General features: G+C 42.1%; 1 protein-coding gene and 1 pseudogene across 2 annotated transcripts in view; one reads left to right on the top strand and one right to left on the bottom strand.

The window, feature by feature from the left end:
• Positions 1–27,132, bottom strand: LOC144300846 (vacuolar-sorting protein SNF8 pseudogene; annotated as a pseudogene).
• The window catches only part of ELOVL3 (ELOVL fatty acid elongase 3), a 5,448-nt gene continuing 4,342 nt past the window's right edge, over positions 26,364–27,469 (top strand). The window contains exon 1 of one of the 2 annotated variants that reach the window (XM_077877867.1): positions 26,364–27,282. In XM_077877867.1, the coding sequence (XP_077733993.1) occupies positions 27,266–27,282 (17 nt within the window). In that variant the 5' untranslated portion in view covers positions 26,364–27,265. The remainder of the gene's footprint in view (positions 27,283–27,469) is intronic. The other variant, XM_077877866.1, reaches the window with a different exon arrangement.

Raw genomic sequence — 27,469 nt, 5'->3', positions numbered from 1 at the left:
TCAGAAGAGGACTTCTCTGGCCTTATCAGTGGTAATCTTATGGGAATAGAGTTCAATAGAAAGAGCTGGTAGACAGTAGTATGCCTCTTCTGGGGCCTACAAGTCCAACCAGGCCAACCTTTCCTTCAGCAGATGTTCCAGAACTTGCCTCACTTACTCTGTCTTCCATTTAAGACTGGCTTTGATCTCACTGGTAGTTATGTGGCCATTTTCCCTGTCAGCTGCAGCATCACAGTATGATCTACCTTGAGCTCAGCTAGAAAAGCTGATGAAGTAAAGGCCACCCACAGGGATGATGCTGAAGGCAGTGCCTCTAGTTACTTGATGGCCTTGATCAGCTTGTCTTGGCTGACGTCCTAAGTAAATTATTTCTTCCTTTTAATTCCTATTGATGTAGATCCTCCAAAGTTCTTCAAAGAAGTTTGTTTCATTTGGATCTTTCTCATATCTTCCATTTCAGGAGAAATGGAAGGGCTAGGCACACATTAATAATTTGTATCCCCAGCATCTCAGATCAAAATCCTTTTTCAGAAGTCAAAGGATCCACTCCAGTGGTGGCATGCATGTCCTGAAACTATACCTGGAACTTGAGGTCTCTTCTGGATCTTCTGCTTGTTCTTGCTGGCAAATTATCCTAATTTGGTCTTGAACATGTCCAGTTTTTTGACATTGGGGCCAGCTGATACTCAGCCAGGAGAGTCCCTCACTTCTTATAGCTGTTCTTAGGAAGCTTCTTCAGAGTGATAATGCTGACAATATACTTGCTATCAGCCAGTGGGCCACCTTGCTCCCAGGACGCTGGGTCTCTGCATCCCTTGATCCACCACTGGCCTCTATTGATTGATTTTTATCCTGTTTATGGGTAATATTTTCTTGCTTTTTTTTTTTTTTGATGTTTAGGTTTTTTTGAGTCAGACATTGTGAATTTTACATCATTGGTTGCTAGATTATGTTGTATTCTTTTAGATAATGTTGGATTTTTTCTGGTGTGCAGTTGAATTTCTTGGAATCAGATGGATCCTTTTGAGACTTGTATTTAAACTTTGTTAGAATAGATCCATAACAACTTTTTAAAAAAATATTTTGTTAATTTATTCTTTAGAGACACAAAGAGAGAGAGGCAGAGACACAGGCAGAGGGAGAAGCAGGCTCCATGCAGGGAGCCCGATGCAGGACTCAATCCCAGGACCCCAGGATCACACTCTGGGCTGAAGGCAGGCATTAAGCCACTGAGCCACCCAGGGATCCCCATAACAACTTCTAATGTAGAGCTAATTGATCTCTGTGACTAAGACAATACTGTTCTGGGGATTCTACCCAATGATCTGTATATTATAAGGTATTTCTTTCTTTCATTTTTTTTTTTAACACACATTGTCTTTTATTTAATTAATTTAATTTGTTTATTTTAAAAGTTTTACTTGGGATCCCTGGGTGGCGCAGCGGTTTGGCGCCTGCCTTTGGCCCAGGGCGCGATCCTGGAGACCCGGGATCGAGTCCCACATCAGGCTCCCTGTGCATGGAGCCTGCTTCTCCCTCTGCCTGTGTCTCTGCCTCTCTCTCTCTCTCTCTGTGACTATCATAAATAAATAAAAATTAAAAATATTAAAAAAAAAAGTTTTACTTATTCATTCATGAGAAACACAGAGAGGCAGAGACACAGGCAGAGGGAGAAGCAGGCTCCCTGCAGGGAGCCCGATGTGAGACTCCATCCCGGGACTCCAGGATCACGCCCTGAGCCAAAGACAGACGCTCAACCACTGAACCACCCACACGTTGCTATTTGTTTATTTTTTAGGTAAACTCTCTGCTCAACATGGGATTTAAACTCATGAACCTGAGATCAAGAGTTGCGTGCTCTACCAACTGAGCCAGCCAGGCACGCTAATCTGTGTGTTGGAAGATCTTTCTATCCTGGCTGGTAGGAACATGAACTATACCCCTACCTGTAATAGGTCCAGAAATTGTTCTGCCTGTTCTTTCTCATGGTTCTTTCCTCAGTCTTAGGTAGTTTCCTTGCATTGTATATGTGAGCAAAGGTTAGTACTCAAAGACTTCAGGGGACTGCTCAGCAGATTTCCAAAATTCTCTCAGTGTGTATCTCTCTCCTCTTTGATACACTGACTTGCAGAATCTATCTACCTTGGCCTTCATGAGCTCCTATGTCCATTTCCTCATTACAAAGAGACTTCTGGGGGCACCTGGGTGGCTCAGTTGGTTAAGTATCTGCCTTCAGTTCGGGTCATGATCCCTGGGTCCTAGGCTCTGCAGGGAGCCTGCTTGTCCCTCTCCCTCTGCCTGCCATTCCCCTTACTTGTGTGCTCTCTATGTGTCAAATAAATAAAATCGTAAACAAACAAAAAGACTTCTGGGCTACATTTGGGTTCCCTTTCCTTGTACTGCAACCTAGAAGCTGCCTCTAGGCAATAAGATGGTATAGTCCTAGACTCACTTTGTTTCCCTCTTCTTAGGGATCATAGTCCTGCGTGGTCTGCTGCCCAGTGTCTAAAAATCATTGTTTTATATATTTTGTTTTTTTGTTTGTTTTCTGGTTGTTTAAGGCAGAGGGTAAATCCAGTCACTGTTACTTCATGTTGGGTAGTAGTGGAAGTTCCAACTACCTTTTTATCATCATAGTTTTGAGTTCCCTCTTGTAGTAAGCTTCCTCACTGGTGAGCTGTATTTCAGACATTTTATCTGGAGGATGAAACCTCCTCATGGGATCTGAGTGAGTCTACAAATGATGGAGGTCAGGTGTGCCTGGGTGGCTCAGTCAGTTAAGCATCTATCTTTGGCTCAGGTCATGATCTGAGATAGAGCCCTGCGCCGAGCCCTGTGTTGGGCTCCCTGGTTGTGGGGAGCCTGCTTCTCCCTATTCCTCTGCCTCTTCCTCAGCTTGTATTCTCTCTCTCTCTCAAATAAATAAATAAAATCTTAAAAACCAAAAACCAAAAACAAACAATGCAATTCATCCTGGTGATTTAGGTGTTGTGACAGGCTACCTGGAGGAAGAGAGATGACAACCACATTGTGAGAGACATTGCTCACTCATTCTGGAACTCTAAACTGTATAGTGGTAAGAACGTAGCTGCTTACTATATTGTTACAGTGTTCTCTAGAATATTATACATATTTCTGCTACCCCTACAAGTAGTGAGAAGAGCTTACATGCCTCTAGCTTGAGTAATATAGGTTTGTGGTGATTCTGTCAAGAAAAAGTCATTGCAAAATGTACACATGTGTGACTAGATGAAATAGGTTGGTACATGGGAAAATTTATGTTAAATCTGTTGGAGGTTGGAGATTAATAAATCACATAAGATTCCTGTCCAGTACTCAAGGAACTTGTAATTTTTAAAAAGATCTTATTTATTTATTCATGAGAGACACAGAGAGAGAGTGAGAGAGGCAGAGACACAGGCAAAGGCAGAAGCAGGCTCCATGCAAGGAGCCCGATATGGGACTCAATCCTGGGACTCCAGGATCACGCCCTGGACCAAAGGCAGGTGCTTAACCGCTGAGCCACCCAGGCATCCCAGAACTTGTAATTTAATAGAAGGAGAAAAACCAGGTATTTACATAAATTTAAGTTAAATAAATAATAAGGGGTCCAGTTTCTGTGTATTCTAACCAATATTTGTTATTGTCTGTCATTTGATTATAGCCATCCTAGAACAAGTGAAGTGGTATCTCACTGTGGTTTTGATTTGTATTTTTCAGATGGCTAATGATGTTGAGTTCTCTTAGTGTGCTTAATTGGCCACTTGTATATCTTCTTTGGAAAATATTTGGGAAAATGTTTGTTCAGATCCTTTGCCCACTTTTAACTGGGTTGTCTTTTAACTATTGAATGGTAATATTTCTTTATATATTCTTGATACATATCTCTTATCAAATATATGATTTATAATTTTTTTCTATCCTGTGGAGTGTCCTTTTACTGTCTTTTCTTAAGATTTGTTTATTTATTTATTTGACAGAGAGGGAGACAGAGAGAGTGCCCGTGCAAGTGGGGGGAGGGGCAGAGGGAAAGACTCTTCAAGCAGATTCCCCACTGACTGGGAGCCACATGTAGAGCTTGATCCCACAACCCATGAGATCATGACCTGAGCTTAAACCAAGAATTGGATGCTTAACAGACTGAACCACACAAGTGCCCCTATTAATTTTTTTAAGGATCTTATTTATTTGTGTATTTGAGAAAGAGAGAGAGAGCAAGAAAGTGTGAGCAGGGGTAGAAGCAGAGGGGAGGAACAAACAGACTCCATGCTGAGCGCGGAGCTGGATGGAGAGCTCAGTTTCACAACCTCAAGATCATGACCTGAGCTGAAATCAAGAATTGAATGCTTAACTCACTGAGCCACCCAGGCTCCCCTCAATCCATATTTTTTAAAGTCTGCATTAGGATTCCTTTAAAAAGTTAAACATAGGGATCCCTGGGTGGCGCAGTGGTTTGGTGCCTGCCTTTGGCCCAGGGTGCGATCCTGGAGACCCGGGATCGAATCCCATGTTGGGCTCCCGGTGCATGGAGCCTGCTTCTCCCTCTGCCTGTGTCTCTGCCTCTCTCTCTCTGTGTGACTATCATAAATAAATAAAAATTTTTTTAAAAAGTTAAACATAGAATTACTATATGACCCAGAAACTTCACTCTTATGTATATACCTAGAAGAATTGAAAATAGGGACTCAAACAAATACATGTATGCTAATGTTCATTGTAGCATTATTCACAGTAGTCAAAAGGTTGAAACAACCGAAGTGTCCCATCAACAGATGAATGGATAAACAAAATGTGTTATATGTATACAATGGAACATTAATCAACCATACAAAAGGATGAAGCTCTGATATATGCTGTAACATGGATAAGCCTTGTAAACATAATGCTAAGTGAAAGAAGTCAGACATAAAAGGATAAATATTGTATGATTCCATTTATATGAAATGTCTGACCTAGGCAAATTCACAGAGATGGAAAGTAGATGAGAGGTTATCAGGGGCTTGAGAGTAAGAGGAATGGGAAATTATTGCTTAATGGGTAGTTTCTGTTTGGGGTTATAAAAAAAAAAATTGGAAATAGATAATGGTGTGATGGTTGCAGAACATTGTGAATGTAATTAATGAGACCAAATTCTACACTTTAAAATAGTTAAAATGGCAGTTTTAATCTTCATATATTTCATCGCATTAAAAAGCAAGATGCTTTGGCAGCTGTGAAGAAATAAGGCAATAGGTTAAGGTTACTACAGGAGTCTAGGTTAAAGATGATGTTCTGTTTACCCTTCCAGGTTTACTCTATCCTTCTCTGTCCTGCTCTGTGCTTCAGGAAGTTAACCTATGTTGACTGGTTAACTGGCACCTAGGTCCTCTGCCTTCTAGTAGAACTTGGCCAGTGTGGAGCACCGGCAAGAGATCAGAGGGTGGGTGGATCTCAATCTGTATTGTTGCTGTGGGCACCTATGGCAATTGATGACAGGTCATAGCTCCTGTCAGGCAACCTTCTCCACAAGCTCTGTGTGTCTCTATACTCTAGTAATGGCTCCCTTCCCCATTTCTCCTAGGGATAAAGTGGCCACCACCTGTATTTCCCTACACCAGTTTATTAGTTTAATAGTTCTCTTATTAAACTTTTCTAGAATTACCCAATTTGAGTGTGTTATTAGTTTCCTGCCTTAGATCAGTTTGGATGTAGTGGACTGAGCAATGAGTATATTTGGTGGTAGAATCTTGAGGTTTCAATATATTGGATAGTGTGACAGATACTGTCCTGGCTCTTGGAAAAGTTCTAATAAATTGGGGAGGTGGGATGACACAGTCTAAAAAAACCAAACAAACCATGATTCAGGCTCATACCAACTATACTCAGGTATGGATTTAAGTTATTTTTTTTTAAATTTTTATTTATATAGTTGACAGAGAGAGAGAGAGAGAGAGAGAGACAGCACCAAAAGGGGGAGGGGCAGAGGCCAAGGGAGAAGCAGGCTCTCTGCTGAGTAGGGAGCTCTATTCCAGGACCCCAGGATCATGACCTGAGCCAAAGGCAGGTGCTCAACCGACTAAGCCACCCAGGCACCCGTGGACTTAAGTTCTAAGGTGGTTGGAACTAGCTACTATTCAATGCACTAATTAAGATAGTACTAATGAACTATGTCTCTGTTTGGGGGACAGAACTGAAACTTCTCCAAACTCTCAATATGCAGGGGAGAAACTGATTCCACAGAGGAATAAGAAAAGTGAGGTCTCAAGGAAGCAGTGGAAATAGAGGTTTGGAAATGATCCCAGGAAAAGATCTCATCAACTTTATGAAGTGTCAGGATGCAGACATTGGCTTGAGGTGGCTCAGCCTCCCAGTCAGACAATCTGGAGATATTCAGGCCTCAGGGTTAATTAGCAACACCTATTATATCCAATAGTTGTCCTTCTGAGCCTATTCTGTCCCTGATGCCATATATAAGACTATATGGGGGAGATTTCTCTATCATAGACCCTACCTAACAATACCCTCCCTCAACTATTTCTCCATGTATCCTCTTTTCTCTGAATGCCTCTCATCCATCCTGGTCCTTCCAGATACTGAAAGGCACACATTAGACCTACATTCCTGCTAGGTGACCAATCATCTGAGATCAGATTTTCCTGGCTCATACTGGAAATCCTTCATGTCTTGCCCACCTGGCTTTGATTCAACATGGAGAATTCTGTCATGATCTAACGTCCATGACATGACCTTTAGACCATGAGCCCCAGACCCATCCTCTGAGGCCTGCTAGTTGCTTCAGCTCAGCTTTTCAGACCAAGGTCCTTTGTGGGTCAGTACAGTAAACTCTGTCTTTCATGTCACACCTGTTTTACTCCCACAGGAAGCACTGACCTACTTCATCTTAGTCTCTTCCGTGCTATGAGGATCCAGTCACCTGCAGACAGTCACAGCTTCTTGCTGGCTGTGTAATCTCAGACATATTACTTAACTTCTGTATGCCTCATGTTCTTACTAAGTTCTTAGCCAATGCTTGGCACATGGCAAAACTCAGTAAATGTTGTTGTTATATTGTATTTTTAAAATATCAATATATTCATATAACTGATATGACCCACTTCAAATTTGAGTCTAAAAAATAGTCGTACTTTTCTCTTAAAAAATTCTGAGTCTAGGGATCCCTGGGTGGTGCAGCAGTTTGGCGCCTGCCTTTGGCCCAGGGCGCGATCCTGGAGACCTGGGATCGAATCCCACATCGGGCTCCCGGTGCATGGAGCCTGCTTCTCCCTCTGCCTGTGTCTCTGCCTCTCTCTCTCTCTCTCTCTCTCTCTGTGTGTGTGACTATCATAAATTAAAAAAAAAAATTCTGAGTCTAAATTCAGTTTTTTTATTTTTTAAAGATTTTATTTGTTTTATTTTATTTGCAAGAGAGAGAGAGAGCGCGCACAGGCAGGAGAGGGCACAGGAAGAGGAAAAAGAGAATCCCAAGCAGACTCTGCACTGAGCACAGAGCCCTATGTGGGGCTCAATCTGATGATCCCAAGACCAGGACCGGAGCCAAAACCAAGAGTTAGATGCCCAAACAAATGAGCCACCCAGGCACCTCTAAATTCAGTTTATTTTTATACCTGTTTTATTTTAGCTTTCTTTTCTTTTTAAAGATTTTATTTATTTATTCATGAGAGACACACAGAGAGATGTAAAGTCCTGATACAGGACTCAACCCCAGGACCCCAGGATCACAACCTGAGCCAAAGGCAGCCGCTCAAACACTGAGCCGCCCAGGTACCCTGCTTTCATTTCTTTTTAAAGTAAACTCTATGCCTAACATGGGGTTTGAACTCATGACCCTGAGATTAAGAGTTGCATGCTCTACCTAGTGAGCCAGTCAATTGCCTCTACTTTAGCTATTTATCTCTTAACTAGTACACCCAGAAAAAAATTCCAAAAATGTAGAAAGGCCACTTCTAACCACCCCGTTCACCCTCTTAACAATTCTTTTCTCAGACTTCAAGAGATATTCTTTTTTTTTATTATTTTTTTTAAATTTATGATAGTCATAGAGAGAGAGAGAGGCAGAGACATAGGCAGAGGAAGAAGCAGACTCCATGCAGGGAGCCTGACATGGGATTTGATTCTGGGTCTCCAGGATCAGGTCCTGGGCTGAAAGCAGCCCTAAACCACTGAGCCACCCAAGCTGCCCCTCAACTCAGTTCTTACTGAGTTGCCTAATTCTTATCTTTCTCTTTGTTTATTTTCATATTCCTCCCACATTTATTTATAAATTTGGTATAATTTTCATAAAATAAGATTCATCCAATTTAACTGTGCAATTTAATAAGTCTTGGCAATTGTATTTAGTTATGTAATCATCACCACAATTAATACATAAAATACTTCCATCACCATGAAAAGTTCCCTTTACCCCATTGCAATCAATCCCCTTACCTAACATGTAGCTCTATCCAATCACTGACCTATTCTCTGCCACTGTGATTTTTTTTTTAGAATTTCCTATAAAGATTAGAGCAGAAATAAATGATAAAAAACTAAAAAAAAAAAAAAAAAAAAAGTGGAACAGGTTGATGATACCAGGAGCTGATTCTTTGAAAAGAAAATCAATAAAATTGATAAACCTCTAGCCAGACTTATCAAGAAAAAAGAGAAAGGACTCAAATAGAATTTGATATAAATGGCATCACAATATGTAGTCTTTTGTGTTTGACTTCTTTCAATTAACTTAATATTTCTCTTCTTTTTCTAAAAAAGATTTTATTTGTTTGAAAACAGGGAGCAGTGGCAGTGGGAGAGGGGGAAGCAGATTCTGCTGAGCAGGGAGCCCGATGTGGGGCTATCCCAGGGCTCCAGGATCATGACCTGGAAGGCAGATGTTTAACCGACTGAGCACGCAGGTGCCGCCCCCGCTTTTTTTAAGGTTTAATTTTTTTAAGTAATCTCTACTCCCACCATGGTGCTCTAACTCCAACCTTGAGATCAAGAGTCATATGCTCTGCCAACTGAGCCAGCCAGGTGCTCCTAGCATGAAGTTTTTAAGATTCATTCACGTTGTTGAATATATCAATTATCTCACTTCTTTTTAATGCAGGATAGTTTTCTATAATAAAGAAATTGTTTATTCAGTTGCCAGTTGATAAGACATTTAGTTTGTTCCAGTTTGTGTTTTTTCATGAACACAGCTATTTGCATATCAGTCTTTGTGTAGGCATATATCCACATTTGTTCTTGGGTAAATATCTAAGAGTGAGATTACTGGGTTATAAGGTAAGTGTATGTTTAACTTTATGACACTGCCAAGCTGTTTCCCAAGTTCCATACCATGTTGCAATCTCACCTACAATGTATTAGAGTTCCAGTTTGCTTTATTCTTCTTATTTTTTTAAGATTTTATTCATTTAGGGGTGCCTGGGTGGCTCAGTCGGTTAAGTGACTGCTTCTGGCTCAGGTCATGATCTCAGGGTCCTGGGATCAAGCCCTGCATTGGTCTCCCAGCTCAGCATGAAACCTATTTCTTCTCCCTCTGCTGCTCCCCCTGCTCGTACACACACACTCTCTCAAATGAATAAATATCTTAAAAAAATATTTATTTATTTAAGAAGAGAACAAACATAACTTGGAAAAGAACCATGAAGATGAATGGGTCCTACTAGATATCAAAACTACCTCTAAAGCTATGGTAATTTAAACATATTTTATTGTCACACACACAAAACTTTTCAGAAAAACTATACAGAGTCTAGAAAAAGGTTCATGTGACTATGGATATTTAGTTTACAATAAAGGTGGCATTTTATTTTTTTTAATATGTATTTATTTGAGAGAAAAAGAGACAGAGAAACAGCAAAAGCTGGGAGAGGCGGAGGGCGAGGCAGAGAGGATCTCAAGTAGACTCTGCACTGAGCATAGAACCAGACATGGAGCTGATCTCACCACCCTAAGATCATGACCTGAGCCAAAATCAAGAGTCATATGTTTAACCAACTGCATGACCTAGGCACTCCAAAGGTGCCATTTTAAAATCAGAATGTGGGTGGGGGAATCCCTGGGTGGCTCAATGGTTTAGCACCTGCTTTCAGCCCAGGGTGCAATCCTGGAGTGCTGGGATCGAGTCCCACGTCAGGCTCCCTGGATGGAGCCTGCTTCTCCCTCTGCCTGTGTCTCTGCCTCTCTCTCTCTCTCTCTGTGTCTCTCATAGATAGATAAATAAAATCTTTTTAAAAATCAGAATGGAGTAATATATGATAATGAGACTTGACTTTTTATTTTTTAAAAGAGTCCTATTCCATCCCATTTACAGGTGGGAGTTCAGGAAATACTAGAAGTATAAATATAATTGAAGAACAGTCTGTGATTTTAAAAATAAATTTGGGGTAGGCATGGCATTTCTTTTTTTGGGGGGGTACAGTATACTTTATTGATGGTACATGACAAGGTAGGGCTCCCCAACCCCCTCTCCTTCCTTGGGGTCTGGGTTGTAGATTGGAGGTCAGGAGATTCTCAGTGTGTTGGGGGATTAAGTTGGAGCAGAGACTCCCCAGCAGCTGAGGGCCTCTCTCTTCCTCTTGTTCTTGCTGGGGCTGGTGGTCCAGGAGGCTCTTACTCCTTGGAGGCCATGTGGACCATGAGGTCCACCACCTGGTTGCTGTAGCCAAATTCATTGTCATACCAGGAAATGAGTTTGACAAAGTGGTCATTGAGAGCAATGCCAGCCCCAGTGTCGAAGGTGGAAGAGTGGGTGTTACTGTTGAACTCACAGGAGACAATCTGGTCCTCAGTGTAGCCCAGGATGCCCTTGAGGGGGCCCTCTGATGCCTGCTTCACCACCTTCTTGATGTCATCATATATGGCAGCTTTCTCCAGGCAGCATGTCAGACTGACACGTTGTGGGTGGAGACACAGAAGGCCAGGAGCTTCCTGTTCAGCTCAGGGATGACCTGCCCACAGCCTTGGCAGTGCCAATGGAAGCAGGGATGATGTTCTGGGCAGCCCCTCGGCCATCATGCCACAGCTTCCCAGAGGGGCCATCCACAGTCTTCTAGGTGGCAACGATGGCATGGACAGTGGTAATGAGGCCCTTCATGATGCCGAAGTGGTCATGGATGACTTTGGCCAGAGGAGCCAAGCAGTTGGTGGTGCAGGAGTCATTGCTGACAATCTTGAGGGAGTTGTCATACTTCTAATGGTTCACGCCCATCACAAACATGGGGGGCATCAGCAGAAGGAGCAGAGATGATGACCCTCTTGGCCCTCCCTTTCAAGTGAGCCCCAGCCTTCTCCATGGTGGTGAAGACCCCAGTGGACTCCACAACATACTCAGCACCAGCATCACCCCATTTGATGTTGGTGGGATCTCGCTCCTGGAAGATGGAAATGAACATTCCAATTCTGACAAGTTTCCCATTCTCAGCCTTGACCATGCCATGGAATTTTCCATGGGTAGAATCATCCTGGAACATGTACACTATGTGTGTGTGAGGTCAATGAAGGGGTCATTGATGGCGACAATATCCACTTGGCCAGAGTTAAAAGCAGCCCTGGTGACCAGCGCCCAATACGGCCAAATACATTCACTCTAACCTTCACCATTGTGTCTCAGAGACGCGGCTGGCACTGCACCAGAAGATGCATGTCTGTCGAATGGGGAGGAGCAGACAACCGACATTTCTTTAAAAAAAAAAAAAAAAGCTTTTTAGGGATGCCTGGGTGGCTCAGTGGTTGAGCGTCTGCCTTTAGCTCGGGTCATGATCTTGGGGTTCTGAGATTGAGTCTCGCATTGAGCTCCCTGAAGGGAACCTGCTTCTCTCTCTGCCTATGTCTCAGCCTCTCTCTGTATATCTCATGAATAATAAAATAAAATTAAACATTTTTAAAGATTTCATTTATTTGAGAGAGGGAGAGAGTGCACATGCAAGGGAGAAAGCACGAGTAGAGCGTAGGGGCAGAGGGAGAAGCAGGCTCCTTGATGAGTGGGGAGCCCAATGTGGGGCTCAATCCCAGGACCCCAAGATCATGACCTGAGCTGAAGGCAGACACTTAACCTACTGAGCCACCCAGGCACCCCAGGCATGACGTTCCTAAGCAAGAAGTAAATCCAAAAGCAGGGCAGCCCCGGTGGCACAGTGGTGGGCAGCCCGGTGGCGCAGCGGTTTAGCGCCGCCTGCAGCCCGGGGTGTGATCCTGGGGACCTAGGATCGAGTCCCGCATCGGGCTTCGCATCGGGCTTCGGGTGTGGAGCCTGCTTCTCCCTCTGCCTGTGTCTCTGCCTCTCTCTTCGCTCTCTCTGAATGAATAAATAAATAAATCTTTAAAAAAAAATCCAAAAGCAATAAAGAAAAGTATTGATTTTAGCCATTCCAACTGATATGAGGTGGTATCTCATTGTAATTTTGATTTGTATTTCCCTGGCCATTTGTGTGTCTTCTTTGGAGAAGACATATTCATGTCTTCTGCCTATTTTTTTTTAAGATTTTATTTATATATTCACAAGAGACACACAGAGAGAGGCAGAGACATGGGCAGAGGGAGAAGCAGGCTTGCTGCTTGGAGCCGGTTGTGGGACTTAATCCCAGGACTCTCAGATCATGACCTGAGTCAAAGGCAGATGCTGAATCACTAAGCCACCCAGGCATCCCTCTTCTGCCTGTTTCTTGATTGGATTATTTGTTCTTTGGGTGTTGATTTTGAGAAGTTCTTTATAGATTTTGGATACTAGCCCTTTATCTGATATGTCATTTGCAAATATCTTCTCCCATTCTATCAGTTGTCTTTTGATTTTGTTGACTGTTTCCTTTGCTGTGCAAAAGCTTTTTATCTTGGTGAAGTCCCAGTAGTTCATTTTTGCCTTTGCCTTCGGAGATGTGTCTAGTAAGAAGTTGCTGTGGCCAAGGTCACAAAAGTTGTTGTCTGTGTTCTCCTCTAGGATTTTGATGGACTCCTATCTCACATTTAGGTCCTTCATCCATTTGGGGTCTATTTTTGTGTATGGTGTGAGAAAATGGTCCAGTTTCATTCTTCTGCATGTGGCTGTCGAATTTTCCCAACACCATTTGTTGGAGACTGTCTTATTTCCATTTTATATTTTTTCCTGCTTTGTTGAAGATTAGTTGACCATAGAGTTGAGGGTCCAATTCTAGGTTCTTTAGTCTGTTCCATTGATCTATGTGTCTGTTTTCGTGCCAGTATCATACTATTTTGATGATTACAGCTTTGTAATACAGCTTGAAGTCAGACATCGTGATGCCCCAGCATTGGTTTTCTTTTTCAATATTCTTTTCACTGCTTGGGTCTTTTCTGGTTCCGTACAAATTTTAGGATTATTTTTTCCAACTCTGTGAAATAAATTGTGGTGTTTTGATAAGGATTGCATTGAATGTATAGATTGCTCTAGATAGCATGGACAATTTAACAATATTTGTTCTTCCAATCCATGAGTATGGATGGAATGTTTTTCCATTTCTTTGTGTCTTCCTCAATTTCTTTCATGAGTGTTCTGTAGTTTTCTGAGTATAGATCCTTTGCCTCTTTGGTTAAGTTTATTCTTAGGTATCTTACGGTTTTGGGTGCAATTGTCAATGGATTGACTCCTTAATTTCTCTTTCTTCTGTCTCATTGTTATTGTATAGGTTTTGCTTTTTTTAAAAGCTTTTGCTTTTAAAAGCTTTTTTTAAAAGCCAGACTACTTTACCAATGATGTTGCGTGCTTCTATCATAAGGAACACAATTTCCTTGTCTCTTTTTGCAATGTTATCAGCTCTTGATAGCCTTTTCTTAATTCATTAGGGGTTACCAACTGGTTATGTTTTAATTTCTACTGATTTGCATTCTAGAAATTATTTCTACTCTGTTTACTATTTCTATAAGGAAAGAAACTTCCTTTTATCACCTATTCAGTTATTCTGAGATACTGAGTTTGGATAGGAAAACGATTAACAGATGCTGATTGTTTTTTCTTTGCCAATTTTCAAAATAATGAGCTGATTCCCTACCATTCTTCAAGAGAGACCAATAAAACAGGTTTTATAGTATCATTATGAATAAATGTATTCAATCTTACTTGATAGGAGAAATTAGGGCATTTCCAGATAAATAAAAGCTGAAGTTCTTTACTAGTAGACCTGCCTTACAAGAAATGCCCTATAAGAAACTCCCTATAAGAAATTTCAGACAGAAATGAGAGAACACTAGACAGTAACTAGGTACCATACAAAGAAATAAAGAACAATAGTAATCACATCTACATATAGGTAAATATAAAATCCAGTATTATATTTTTGAATTGTAACTCTTCTTTTTTTCCTTCCTATATGATTTAAAAGACAAATGCATAAGATAGTAATTTTAAATCTATGTTAATGGGCACACAGTGCATCCAGATGTAATTTTTTTTAAAAAGATTATATTTATTTATTCATAAGAGACACACAGAGAGAGACAGAGGCACAGACAGAGGGAGAAGCAGGCTCCTCACAGGGACCCTGATGCGGGACTTGATCCCTGGACCCCCGGGATCAGACCCTGAGCCAAAGTAGATGCTCAACTGCTGAGCCACCCAGACGTCCCCATTCAGATGTAATTTGTGACAATAACAATATAAGATGAGGAGGGGGAGACAGAGATACATAGGAGCAGTTTTGTGTACTATTAAAACTAAGTTGGATCCATTTGTACTAGATTATTATCAACCTAATGTGTTATTTATAACACCCAGGGAAACCACCAAGAAAACAATTTTTAAAAAATACAGAAAAAGAATTGAGAACAGAACCAAAACAGTACACTAGAAAAAAAATGAAACATAAAAGAAGGCAGTAATGGAGGAATTGGGGGATTAAAAAGATATATATATAAAATAAATAACAAATGGCAGAAATAAATTCTTCTTTATCAATAATTATTTTATTTTTTAAAAAGATTTTATTCATTCATAAGAGGGATGCCTGGTTGGCTCAGCAGTTGAGCGTCTGCATTTGGCTCAGGGTGTGATCCTGGAGTCCTGGGATGAATCCCACATTGGGCTTCCTGCATAAGAGCCTGCTTCTCCCTTAGCTTATGTCTTTGCCTCTCTCTCTGTGTCTCTCATGAATAAATAAAATCTTAAAAAAATAAAAAAATATATTCATTCATGAGAGACACAGAGAGAGGCAGAAACACAGGAAGAGGGAGGAGAAGCAGACTCCATGCAGACAGCCCCATGCGGAACTCGATCCCAGAACTCCAGGATCACACCCTAAGCCAAAGGCAGATGCTCAACTGCTGAGCCACCCAGGCATCCCTATCAATAATTACTTTAAATGTAAATGGATTAAACTCTTCAATTAAATTGCAGACATTGGCAGAATAGATTTTAAAATGATCCAACTCCATGCCTTCTATAAGAGACTCTTTAGATCCAGGGCACCTAGGTAGATCAGTTGGTTAAGCGGCTGCCTTCCACTCAAGTCATGATCCTGGGGTCCTGGGACCCAGCCCCACGTCGGGCTCCCTGGTCGTCGGGGAGCCTGCTTCCCCCTCTCCCTCTGCCACTCTCTCTGCTTGTGCTCAATCTCTCTCTCTCAAATAAATAAATAAATAAATAAATAAACAAATAAATAAAAATAAAAAGAATTTATTTATTTATTTATTTATTTATTCATTTATGATAGTCACAGAGAGAGAAAGAGAGAGAGGCAGAGACATAGGCAGAGGGAGAAGCAGGCTCCATGCACCGGAAGCCCGATGTGGGACTCGATCCCGGGCCTCCAGGATCGCGCCCTGGGCCAAAGGCAGGCGCCAAACTACTGCGCCACCCAGGGATCCCAAATTCTTTTTAAAATAGAGGAAGATCTAAAGACAAAAATAGTTTGAAAGTGAAAAGATGAAAAAAGATATTTCATACAAATGGTAACCAAAAGAAAGCTGGAGTAGTTATACTAATAACAGACTTTAAGTCCAAAAGTGTTATTAAGACAAAGAAGGACATGATAGATAGATAGATAGATAGATAGATAGATAGATAGATAGATAGATAGAGTTTCAATCCGTCAAAAATGACAAAACAATTATAAACATATATTCACCTAACAACAGAGCTCCAAAATGTATGAAGCGAAAAAGAACAGAATTGAAGAAAAGAATAGACAGTCCTACAGTAATACTTGGAGACTTCAATACCTCATTTTCAAACTTGAATAGAACAACTAAACAGAAGGTCAATTAAAAAAGGAAGGACTTGGGCAGCCCCGGTGGCACAGAGGTTTAGTGCTGCCTGCAGCCTGGGGTGTGATCCTGGAGACCCGGGATTGAGTCCCGCATCGGGCTTCCTGCATGGGGCCTGCTTCTCCCTCTGCCTGTGTCTCTGCCTCTCTCTTGCTCTCTCTGAATGAATAAATAAATAAATCTTTAAAAAAAAAAAAAGGAAGGACTTGTACTAGTATTACTACTTGGACTTATACTAGTTCATTAACTAGACCTATCAAACATACAGAACAGTCCATCCAACACCAGCAGAATACATATTTTTCTCAATTGCAGAGAGAACATTCTCCAGGATAGACCATATGTTAGGCCACAAAGCAAGTCTCAATCAATTTAAAGGTTGAAGTCATACAAAATATCTTCTCTTATCACAATAGAATGAGAAACTAGAAATCAGTAACAAGGAAAACTAAAAAATTCACAAATATGTGGAAATTAAACAACATGCTCTCAAATAACCAGTGGGTCAAAGAAGAGATCACATGAGGAGTTAGAAGATATTTTGAGATGAATGAAAATGAGAAAACAACATACAAATGCAGAGTAAGTTCTGAGATGAAAGGCAATAGGAGGGATCCCTGGGTGGCGCAGTGGTTTGGCGCCTGCCTTTGGCCCAGGGTGTGATCCTGGAGACCCGGGATTGAATCCCACGTCGGGCTCCCGGTGCATGGAGCCTGCTTCTCCCTCTGCCTGTCTCTCTCTCTCTCTCTCTCTCTCTGTGACTATCATAAAAAAATAAAAATTAAAAAAAAAGGCAATAGGAGGCAGAGGATGATGCTGGAGAAAAGAGACATGGCAGAGTCACTTTAGGATACTTAAGGCAAACAAGGGAAGAGAGGGAGGGTTTCCTTTAAGTGCCTACATTTGGTGGTGCTGCCCCATCTTACATAGCCTCCTTGTGAGATGGGCTGGTGGCTTGGACAGCAGGGGTCACTATGGGCTGTTGGTGGAATCATGGCTTCCATGAATTCATCTGTCCAGTAACAGTTAAGAAATGAACTGAGGGTTCTTCAGATATAACTTAAATGCAGGCTTGCTTTCAGAAGCTTTGAAATGTAGTTTAGACCCTGAAGAACCTGTGGAGAGTTTAGATTTGTTTTTTTCCTGGCCCTAGCAACACCCTCTCCCTCTGTTAACTTCTTAACCGGTGTTTTTCAAATTCAAGATGCAGCCTATTCATGTGTCATGATGGGCATTTTTTTAAAAATAGTCTCTACACTCAGCGTGGAGCCCAACCTGGAGGCTTGAATTCCCAACCCTGAGATCAAGACCTGAGCTGAGAGAAAAAAAAAAAAAAAAAAAAGACCTGAGCTGAGATCAAGAGTCCAATGCTTAACTGACTGAGCCACCCAGGAGCCCCATGATGGGCATTTTTAAATAATGAAATACAATGGAATAAAAATATCAGACACAACATGGAAAGGACATGTATGTTTTGAAAGATGTTGTTTCCAATACATGTGTATGTATGGAGCTACAACATAACATCTATTTCTCCTTGTGTGTCTCAGTCAAAAAATTAGGGATCCCTGGGTGGCGCAGCGGTTTGGCGCCTGCCTTTGGCCCAGGGTGCGATCCTGGAGACCCGGGATTGAATCCCACGTCGGGCTCCTGGTGCATGGAGCCTGCTTCTTCCTCTGCCTGTGTCTCAGCCTCTCTCTCTCTCTCTCTCTGTGACTATCATAAATAAATAAAAATTAAAAAAAATTATGAAAGCCACTACCTTGTACATTGATATGTTCTATGGGGTTGTAGCCTCATCAATCTTCTGACTCACATTAATAGTTCCGAAACTCTAATGAGCAAAAGAATCACCTGGGAAGATGGTTGAAACTATAATTCCCAAGCCCTACCTACTTCTAAATATATTCAGGTTCAGAAGGCTGGGGTGACCTGAGGAGACTTTATGTTTAACAAGCTGGAGATGACAGTGTAAATGGTCTATGGACCCCAATTTGAAAGGCCCTACTTGACCTCTCCCTGACTAATTTCATCCACAGCCAAGTTCAGTGATATCCTCTACCCCGAGTATTGAAGGCAGATTGACAGCCTGAGTTCTAGACAACTGGTTATTGGATCCTCTGATTTGGATGTTCCTTGCATTCATAGGGCCTAAATTGAACTCATCTCCTTTTCACCCCGCTATTCAAATATATTCCTCTCCCATTACTTCCCATTTTTGTGAGTAGATGCACTATATACCCTGTCAACCAAACCAAGATAAAGGAGAAAGAGGAATCAAAGATGGATCCCCATAGTTAAGCCTAGGCACAAGGTTGACTTATGGGTATGCAGCCTGTGCAATCACACAGGGCCCTGCACCTGGAAGTGCCTTACACTCTATTTTGTGTTCTGCTGTCACCATCTTGAGAGTCTTGAAAACTTTTGAACAAGGGATCTTACATTTTATTTTTTTTAAAGATTTTTTTTATTTATTCACGAGAGACACACACACAGAGAGGCAGAGACACAGACAGAGGGAGAAGCAGGCTCCATGCAAGGAGCCCCACGCGGGACTTGATCCCGGGCCTCCAGGATCACACCCTGGGCTGAAGGCAGCGCCAAACCGCTGAGCCACCAGGACTGCCGGGGACCTTACATTTATTTTATTTTATTTTATTTTATTTTATTTTATTTTATTTTATTATTTTATTATTTTATTTATTTTTATTTATTTATTCATGAGAGACACACAGAGACACAGGCCGAGGGAGAAGCAGGCTCCATGCAGGGACCCCGACGCGGGACTTGATCCTGGGAGTCCAGGATCATGCCCTGGGCCGAAGGCAGACACTTTAACCGCTGAGCCACCCAGGCATCCCGGACCTTACATTTTAATTTAGCGCTAGGCCTCACAAATTATGTATTCTGTCCTGCCTAGGAGCCTGGGAGCCTGGTGGTGACTTTAACTAGAAACAGGAAGTCAGCAAAAAGAATAGGCCTAGGAAGAAAGTGAACTGGGTTTCTACACTTGAATGTGAGCTGTCTGTAACTCAGATCAGCCAGGTGGAGAAGTCCAGTGGGAAGTTGGAAATATGAGGAAGAACAGAGGTCAAGATAGAAGATAAGTAGATTGGGGTTAGCCAACTAGAAGTAACAGGTGAAGTCATGAAAGGGAGTTAGCCAGGACAGAGAGTACACAGAAGGAATAAGGGACAGGGCAGGACTTTAAGAAACAACAGCATTAAAGACATGAGAAGTATGGGAAAAAGAACAAGCAAAGGCACAGGAAGAAATGTAGAGTCAAAACCAAGGTGGGGGCGGGGGGAGGGCGGCCTGTGTAGCTTAGTTGGTTAAGAGTCTGTCTTCAGGGGCACCTGGATGGCTTAGTGGTTGAGTGTCTGTCTGCCTTTGGCTCAGATCATGATTCCAGAGTCTGGGGATCGAGTCCCTCATCAGGCTCCCCGTGGGGAACCTGCTTTTCTCTCTGCCTATGTCTCTGCCTCTTTCTCTGTGTCTCTCATGAGTAAATAAACAAAATCTTAAAAAAAAGGGGTGGGGGTGGCGCCTGGTTGGCTCAGCGATTGAGCACCTCCCTTCAGCCCGGGGCTTGATCCTGAAGTCCCTGGATCCTGGACTCCCTGGATGGAGCCTGCTTCTCCCTCTGCCTGTGTCTCTGCCTCTCTCTATGTGTGTCTCTCATGAATAAATAAATAAAATCTTAAAAAAAAAAGTCTGTTTTCAGCTCAGATCACAATCCCAGGGTCCTGGGTTGGAGCCTGCTCTTCCTGCTCGTGCTCTCTCTCTCTTATTCTCTGTCAAATAAATAAATAAAATAAAAAAGAAGAAGGAGCAAGACCAAGACAGTAAAAACACTGAGGAAAGGAGATGATCTGACGTGGACAAGCAGGATCTGAAAGTAGGGAATGTAGAAGCAGAAAAGCCAATTTAGTGACAGAACACATGGAAAAGAAAGACTTCAACCCAAGGAATTTCAATCATCTATTATTAGTTTTGAACATCTACTGGTTAATTAAACATAATTTTAAAATCACCCAGATTCCACCATCCAGATAAACTGTTAGCATTTTGGTGCATTTCCTTTCAATGTTTGTTCTCAGCATAGTTTTCTTCCATATTTTTTCCTCTAGAGAAAGTTTACAAATATTCTATCTACATCCTTCCATGTTTTGCTCCACGAATCTGAGACCATACTATACATAGTCTCATATCCTACATTTTTTAGATTTTATATTCTATTCAGAGCACTTCTATGTCATTAAAATCATTTTCCCCTGGATGTGTAGCATTCCAAAATCTTGTGACATCAATTTAAAAATATTATGAAAGAATATTTATTTATTTATTTTTAAAGATATATTTATTTATTTATTTATTTGACAGGGAGAGAGAGAGGAGACAGAGCGCACAAGCAGAGGAAGTGGCAGGCAGAGGGAGAGGGAGAAGCAGACTCCCCGCTGAGCAAGGAGCCAGACTTGGGACTGATCCAGGGCCCTGAGATCGTGACCTGAGCTGAAGCCAGACACTTAAGCAATGGAACCACCCAGGCGCCCACGAAAGAAAATTTAAAATACTAGTGATTTTTTTTCCTGTAATCTCACCCACTCCATCAAATGATTTCATGTTTTAGTTTTCTTTTCAATTTCAATCTTTAAAAACATCATCACTTTTAGATAACTGAGATAATAGGATAGATACAGTTTCAAATGTTTCCTTTCACATTATTTTACAAACATGGTTTGATGTTTCTCCATTTTCTGGTAGCTGTAAGCTGTTTTGCACTGTTAAGTGTTTAACAATTTAATCATCCAATGGTGGGTTCCACATCTCTATTATTTTTAAATCCTGCTGATGTAAGCATTTCAGTACATATAGATTTTTTTTTTTTTTTGGCCTGTATCACTGGATTTTACATTTCTAGTGGGAGCTGGAGCAAAGCATAGTGTTACCTAAGTGTGCTTTTAGAAGGATTAAGTCAATTTACCTGGCTACTGGCCAGGTATGGATATATCTTTTCCCAAGGCTTTGACTGGCGTTGGGTAATTAATTTTTACTTGGCTTAATGGCAGTTAATTGGGACCATACTATACAGATAGTCTTTAATCTGCATTTCCATAATTACTAAGGAAGTTGAGTCTTTAAAATATATATATGTATGTTTACTGTTTGTATTTCCTTTTAGATGCCTATTCAATTCAAAGCAACAGACATATTTTGAGTGCCGTCTATGTGCTAAGTGCTTTGTGCTTCCCTCAAGGATGAGTGCCCTAACAGAAATGACCGTATGGGATAGGTTGGGTGAGGCAAGTAGTATAGAAAATATATAATTAACTTTACTCCATTGGTAGAAACACAATACCAGCAGGTAGTTTGGGCAAAGTCCTCTGGGTGGAAGACAGAGAAGGAAAGTGTTGACTCCCTATGAAGCAGGTTAGGCTTTTGCAGGTCAAGTGACTTTGGAACTAAGGCCAAACAAAGAGTAAGCTTTGTCCAGGTGAGAAGAGGTCTGGAGAGATAAAACAGTGTGGAGAGAGGTAAACAGGTTGAAAAACATAAAATATAGTACTTGTGTAATGGGGTTGTGACTTTTTTTTAAAGATTTTATTTATTCATTCATGAGAGACACACAGAGAGAGGCAAAGAGATAGACAAAGGGAGAAGCAGACTTCTCTCAGGAAACCTGAGGCAGGACTCGATCCCTGGACTGGGGGCATCTGCCTTGAGCCGAAGGCGGATGCTCAACCACTGAACCACCAGGCGTCCAGGATGTGGCTTTTCTAAAGCTAAAATGTGGAATGCTGGGACAGAAGGATAATGAATACATTGGCTAGAAAGGAATAGTCAGGGGATGCCTAGGTGGCTCAGTGGTTGGGCTTCTGCCTTTGGCTCAGGACGTGATCCCTGGATCCAGAATGAGTCCCTCATCGGATTCCCTGTGAGGAGCCTGCTTCTCCCTCTGCCTTTGTCTCTGCCTCTCTCTCTCTTTCTCTCTCTCTGTGTCTATCATGAATGAATGAATAAATAAATAAATCTTTTTTAAAAAAGAAAGAAAGGAAGAGTCAGGGCTGACCTCAGGATTCTGACCTTTACCCTGAGAATTTTTTTCTTCTTAAAGAGGAATGACATGAGCTAACGTGTGTTTTAGGAAGATCTTTCTAGAAGCTAATGATAGGTGGATTTGGAGACACTGGAGTCTATAAGATGAGCCTATCTGTGTTTTTAGCCACTTACCGAGGTTCAGAGATAGGACTAAGGATAAGCTTTTTATGTAGTATGCACATTAATTCTTTATCTTAAAACTGTTCCCATTTTATAGCTTTCCTTTAAATTAAAAAAAATATAGTAAGATATATGTGTTACATAGAATTTACCATCCTAACCATTTTTAAGTGTGTAATTCAGTAGTGTTAAGTACATTCCACATTGTGCAACCAGTCACCAGATCATGACTTTCAAGTTAATTTAGTTGACTTTTATTAGAAAGAAATTGCAATTTGTACAAATTCACTTTTTTGGAGGTAGCAATTACTGATGTTTGCTTAAAACTTTACATTGTATGATGCTCCTTAACATATATGATCTCATTTGAACCTTATAAACCTCCTTCTGAGGTAGATATTATCCCTGTTTTACAGATGAGAAAGCTGAGGCCAAGAGCTAAAAGACCAGATAAGCTTGGGGTGTGTGTTTATCCTGGAGAAATAAAGAGTGTCACCCAGATTTATAGGCTGAGGATTTCACGCATCCAATCAGTCATGCAGCAAATATTATCTGAGTACCTAGTATGCGCCCAGTTGGAGAATCATGTTGAGCAAAACAGATATACTGCCTGCATTTATAGAGCTCAAGGACTAGTGGGGGAAACATGTATTTTTCAAGAAATCATAAGAGCCGCCTGGCTAGCTCAATTGGTGGAGCATGTAACTCTTGATCTTGAGGTTGTGATTTCTAGTCCCAAGTTGGGTGTAGAGATTACTTCAAAATAAAATCTTTAGGGGACGCCTGGGTGGCTCAGCAATTGAGCATCTGCCTTTGGCTCAGGGCGGGATCCCGGGTCCTGGGATCAGTCTCACATCAGGCTCCCTGCAGAGACCCTTCTCCTTCTGCCTATGTCTCTGCCTATCTCTCTGTGTCTCTCATGAATAGATAAATAAAAAAAAAAAAAAAAAAAAGAATAGATAAATAAAATCTTAAAAAAAAAATAAAACCTTTAGGGATACCTGTGTAGCTCAGTCAGTTAAGCGTGAGAGTCTTGATTTTGGCTCAGGTTATGATCTCAGGGTCCTGGGATTGAGCTCCATATCTGGGCTCTGAGCTCAGACGGAAGTCTGCTAGAGATTCTCTCTCTCCTTCTGTCCCTCCCCACTCCCCACTCGCATGCACACACTCTCTCTCAAATGAATAAATAAATCATAAAAAAAAATAGAGGTAGGGTGCCTGAGTGGCTCAGACAGTTGGTTAAGCACCTGTCTTCTACTCAGGTTGTGATCCCGGGATCCTGGGATCAGTCTCGCATCAGGCTCCTTGCAGGGAGTCTGCTTCTCCCTCTGCCTATGTCTCTGCCTCTTTCTCTGTGTCTCTCATGAATAAATAAATAAAACCTTTAAAAAAATAAAATCATTAAACTTCACAGGGAAAGACAATGGAAAGTATCTTCATTTGAGAGAAACTCAGGACCAAGTATACCTATGCTATATGCATTTGTAAACCTTTCAGAATTATTCACCCTGACACTTCCATGTGTCTAATCTACAATATCCTTTCCTTGAAATTGTATGATTTGTATACTGACCCCAACCTTGTGAGGTAAGCAGGCAACTATGACTACTCTACCGGTGAAAACTGCCGATCTCAAAGAGGTTAGATAACTTGCCTAAAACGACATAACTATTTAATGGTGAAGCTTGGATTTGAATCTAGGTCTTTAGCACCTAGATTGTATTATTCTTGTAGTATTCATTCTTATATTTATTCATTGATTCATCAAATATGCACTAATCACGTTCAGAGTGTCAGCCTACATATGGAGCAGTCAAGAGCTACTGAAGCAGCAGGAAAGCAGCTTCATACAATTTAGTTTTTTAAAAAAGATTTTATTTATTTATATATATAGAGAATGAGCAAGCAAGAGAGCATGATCAGGGGGTGATGCAGAGGGAGAGGGAGAAGCAGACACCCCAATGAGCAGGGAGCCATGTGGGGCTCCATGCCAAGACCTTGGGATCATGACCTGAGCCAAAGGCAGGTGCTTAACTGACTGAGCCATGCAGGTGCCCTTCCAGTTTAAGTTTTAGATAAGAGTTCAGAAAGTGATGGTTTCCAAAGTAGGGTCTGGGACCACCTACTGGGTCTGAATCTCTGTGATTGGAGCTCAGGAATGTCAAGGATCATCCAGGTTTGGGAATTCCTCTCCAATTCTAATGCAATGGAGAGAGGGAAGCACTATATTAGAGAAGGGGGTGATGCAACGAGTTAACATGACTAAGGTAGTGGCTGTAGTAAGAACCAACCAGGTGAGAGGTGATGAAGTACAAGACTGAGGGGATACACTTGAGGGTCATTTAGTTAGCGTGGCCAGGACAGTGGCTGAGGTTCAAAGAATTGGAGTCTGAGATTCCTCAGACTCTGGAGCCTGTGCACCTTATTACATGTAGTCATTTATAACCATATCTCGATTTTAAATATTTATATCTTTAGGGATCCCTGGGTGGCTCAGTGGTTTAGCACCTGCCTTCAGCCCAGGGCGTGATCCTGGGGGCCGGGGATCGAGTCTCACATCAGGCTTCCTGCATGGAGCCTGCTTCTCCCTCTGCTTGTGTCTCTGCCTCTCTCTCTCTCTCTCTCTTGTCTATCATGAATGAATAAATAAAATATTTTTAAAAATAAAAGTTAAATAAATAAATAAATAAATAGTAAATATTTATGTCTCTTGTCCCTTGTTTTGCAAATCTCCATCTTATTTCAAACTATCTTCAGGTCTTGTATTTCTCCCTCACTTTCATAAAGCCTAGGAGAGACATAAGGACAGACAAGTTAAGATCTTTTTTAAAAAAAGATTTTATTTATTTATTTATGAGAGAGAGAGAGAAAGAGAAAGAGAGAGAGGCAGAGACACAGGCAGAGGGAGAAGCAGGCTCCATGCTGGGAGCCTGATGTGGGACTCGATCCCGGGACTCCAGGATGATGCCCTGGGCTGAAGGCAGACACCAAACCGCTAAGCCCCCCAGGGATCCCCCAGACAAGTAAGATCTTAAAAGTTTTAAAATATTTATTTGGGGGGGGCTGGGTACCCAGGCAAGGAAAAAATAGATTTGATTAGATAAGCACAAACTCTGGGAGAAAATAGTAAGATACTGCAATGCATCTCCTCTTCCATAAAATGTAGAAGACCTTCAGGAAACCTGAGGACAGTAATCCCAGAAGCCAAGAAGATGACTGCATTTCCTCTCCAAGGTTATTACTGGGTTTCAAGCTGGAGCAGGTCAAGAATTCAGGAAACTGTAAAGAATTCACAGCAGCCTCGATAACCATCTCCCCAAACATCAACATCAACAGCCTCGACAATAAAATTTATTAAAATTTGGGGTGCCTGGGTGGCTGTTGGTTAAGCCTCTGCCTTCGGCTCAGGTCATGATCTCCAGGTCCTGGGATCAAGCTAGGCATAGGGTTTCCTGCTCTGCAGGGAGTCTGCTTCTATCTGCCCCTCCCTACTGCTCGTTCTCTCTCAAATAAGTAAAATCTTATTTATTTTTATTATTTTTAAAAGATTTTATTTATTCATGAGAGACACACACAGAGAGAGGCAGAGACATAGGAAGAGGGAGAAGCAGGCTTCATGCAGGAGCCTGATGTAGGACTCGATCTGGGGACTCCAGGATCACACCCTGAACTGAAGGCAGCCACTTAACCACTGAGCCACCCAGGCGTCTCTGAAATAAGTAAAATCTTTTTTAAAAAAATCTAAAAATTCATCTCCTTCCCACCCACAACCACAGACCTGAAGAAGGCAGATGGGACTATCGAGGATTTATCCTCATCCAGAGTCTGGGTTTCCCAGAGTCACAGGGAGTAGGGAAACTGACATTGGAATTTTCTTTCTCTCTCTCTCTTTCTTTCTTTCTTTCTTTCTTTCTTTCTTTCTTTCTTTCTTTCTTTCTTTCTTTCTTTCTTTTTCTTTCTTTCAGATTTTATTTATTCATGGGGGACACACACAGAGAGAGGCAGAGACACAGGCAGAGGAAGAAGCAGGCTCCACGCAGTGAGTCCTATAGGGGACTCCAGGATCAGGCCTGGACCGAAGGCAGGCGCTAAACCACTGAGCCACCCAGGGGTCCCATGACATCAGAATTTCTGAATGCACACATCAGAGGCCGAGGACACCTCCACGCTCATCTCACTACCAGGTAGTGGAATTAAAGCGAACTGAGGCAAAGGCTACGGTTGGCAGTACGGGGGACAACTGGTCTGTCGCGGTAGTGGCGAGGCCATAGGGCCTGAGCCAAGCAGGTGGGAATGGAGGTGTGGAAGAAAAGGATGCGAAAGTGGGCGTGGCGGATCCTACCACAGGATTTGGGGTGCGGTGTGAGAAGCACCAGGGGGAGGCTCCCTTGAGGATGACCAATCAGAGAGCTAGTTGCGGCGCAGGGGCAAGACAGGGACGTATCTTGGTCGAGATTGGATAACGGCCTGGCGTTGGGAGGGGCTGCGCGCCGCCTGGGCCCGGCGCTTTGCAATTCAGCTCCATATACCACAGTGACGGCGGCGGTGGAGGTGGGCTGGGCGCGGCGCACGTGCCTGAATCTGAAGCTCCTCGCTTGCCTGGCCACGGAGTTCCTTGGGTCCCGCGTGCATTCTGTCCAGCCTCAAAGTCCCGTCCCCTAACCTCTCGCCCAGCTTCCCAAAGCTCCGGACGTCGACTTCTGCAGAGTGAATTGTCACAGCCATGAATGTCTCGGAGGAGGGCATAGAGATCTTGCAGCCTTACTACTTCGAGCTGTTCCAGGACATGAGGCCCTTTTTGGAAGAGTACTGGTGAGACCTGGGGAAGGCGAAGCTCTGTGCCAGGGTCCTGACCTTGATGACTGCTATTTGGAGGTGGGTGGGGGAGGAGACACTGAATACCTGCAATGATTTTCTTAAAGAGCAAAGGTATCCAGCTCCCCTGTACTGGCTCCATATCCCTGTTGTCGAAGATGCAGTTGGTGTGGCATCTCAAAGAGATTAGATCTGGAAGAAAAAGAGAGAGAGAACGGAGGGAGGGAGGGACGGAGGGAGGGAGAAA

Source organism: Canis aureus, chromosome 29, assembly GCF_053574225.1.
Source record: "Canis aureus isolate CA01 chromosome 29, VMU_Caureus_v.1.0, whole genome shotgun sequence".
Classification (NCBI taxonomy): domain Eukaryota; kingdom Metazoa; phylum Chordata; class Mammalia; order Carnivora; family Canidae; genus Canis; species Canis aureus.
Note: the sequence above shows the minus strand (reverse complement) of the source record. Positions and strands in the feature narration are given on the sequence as shown.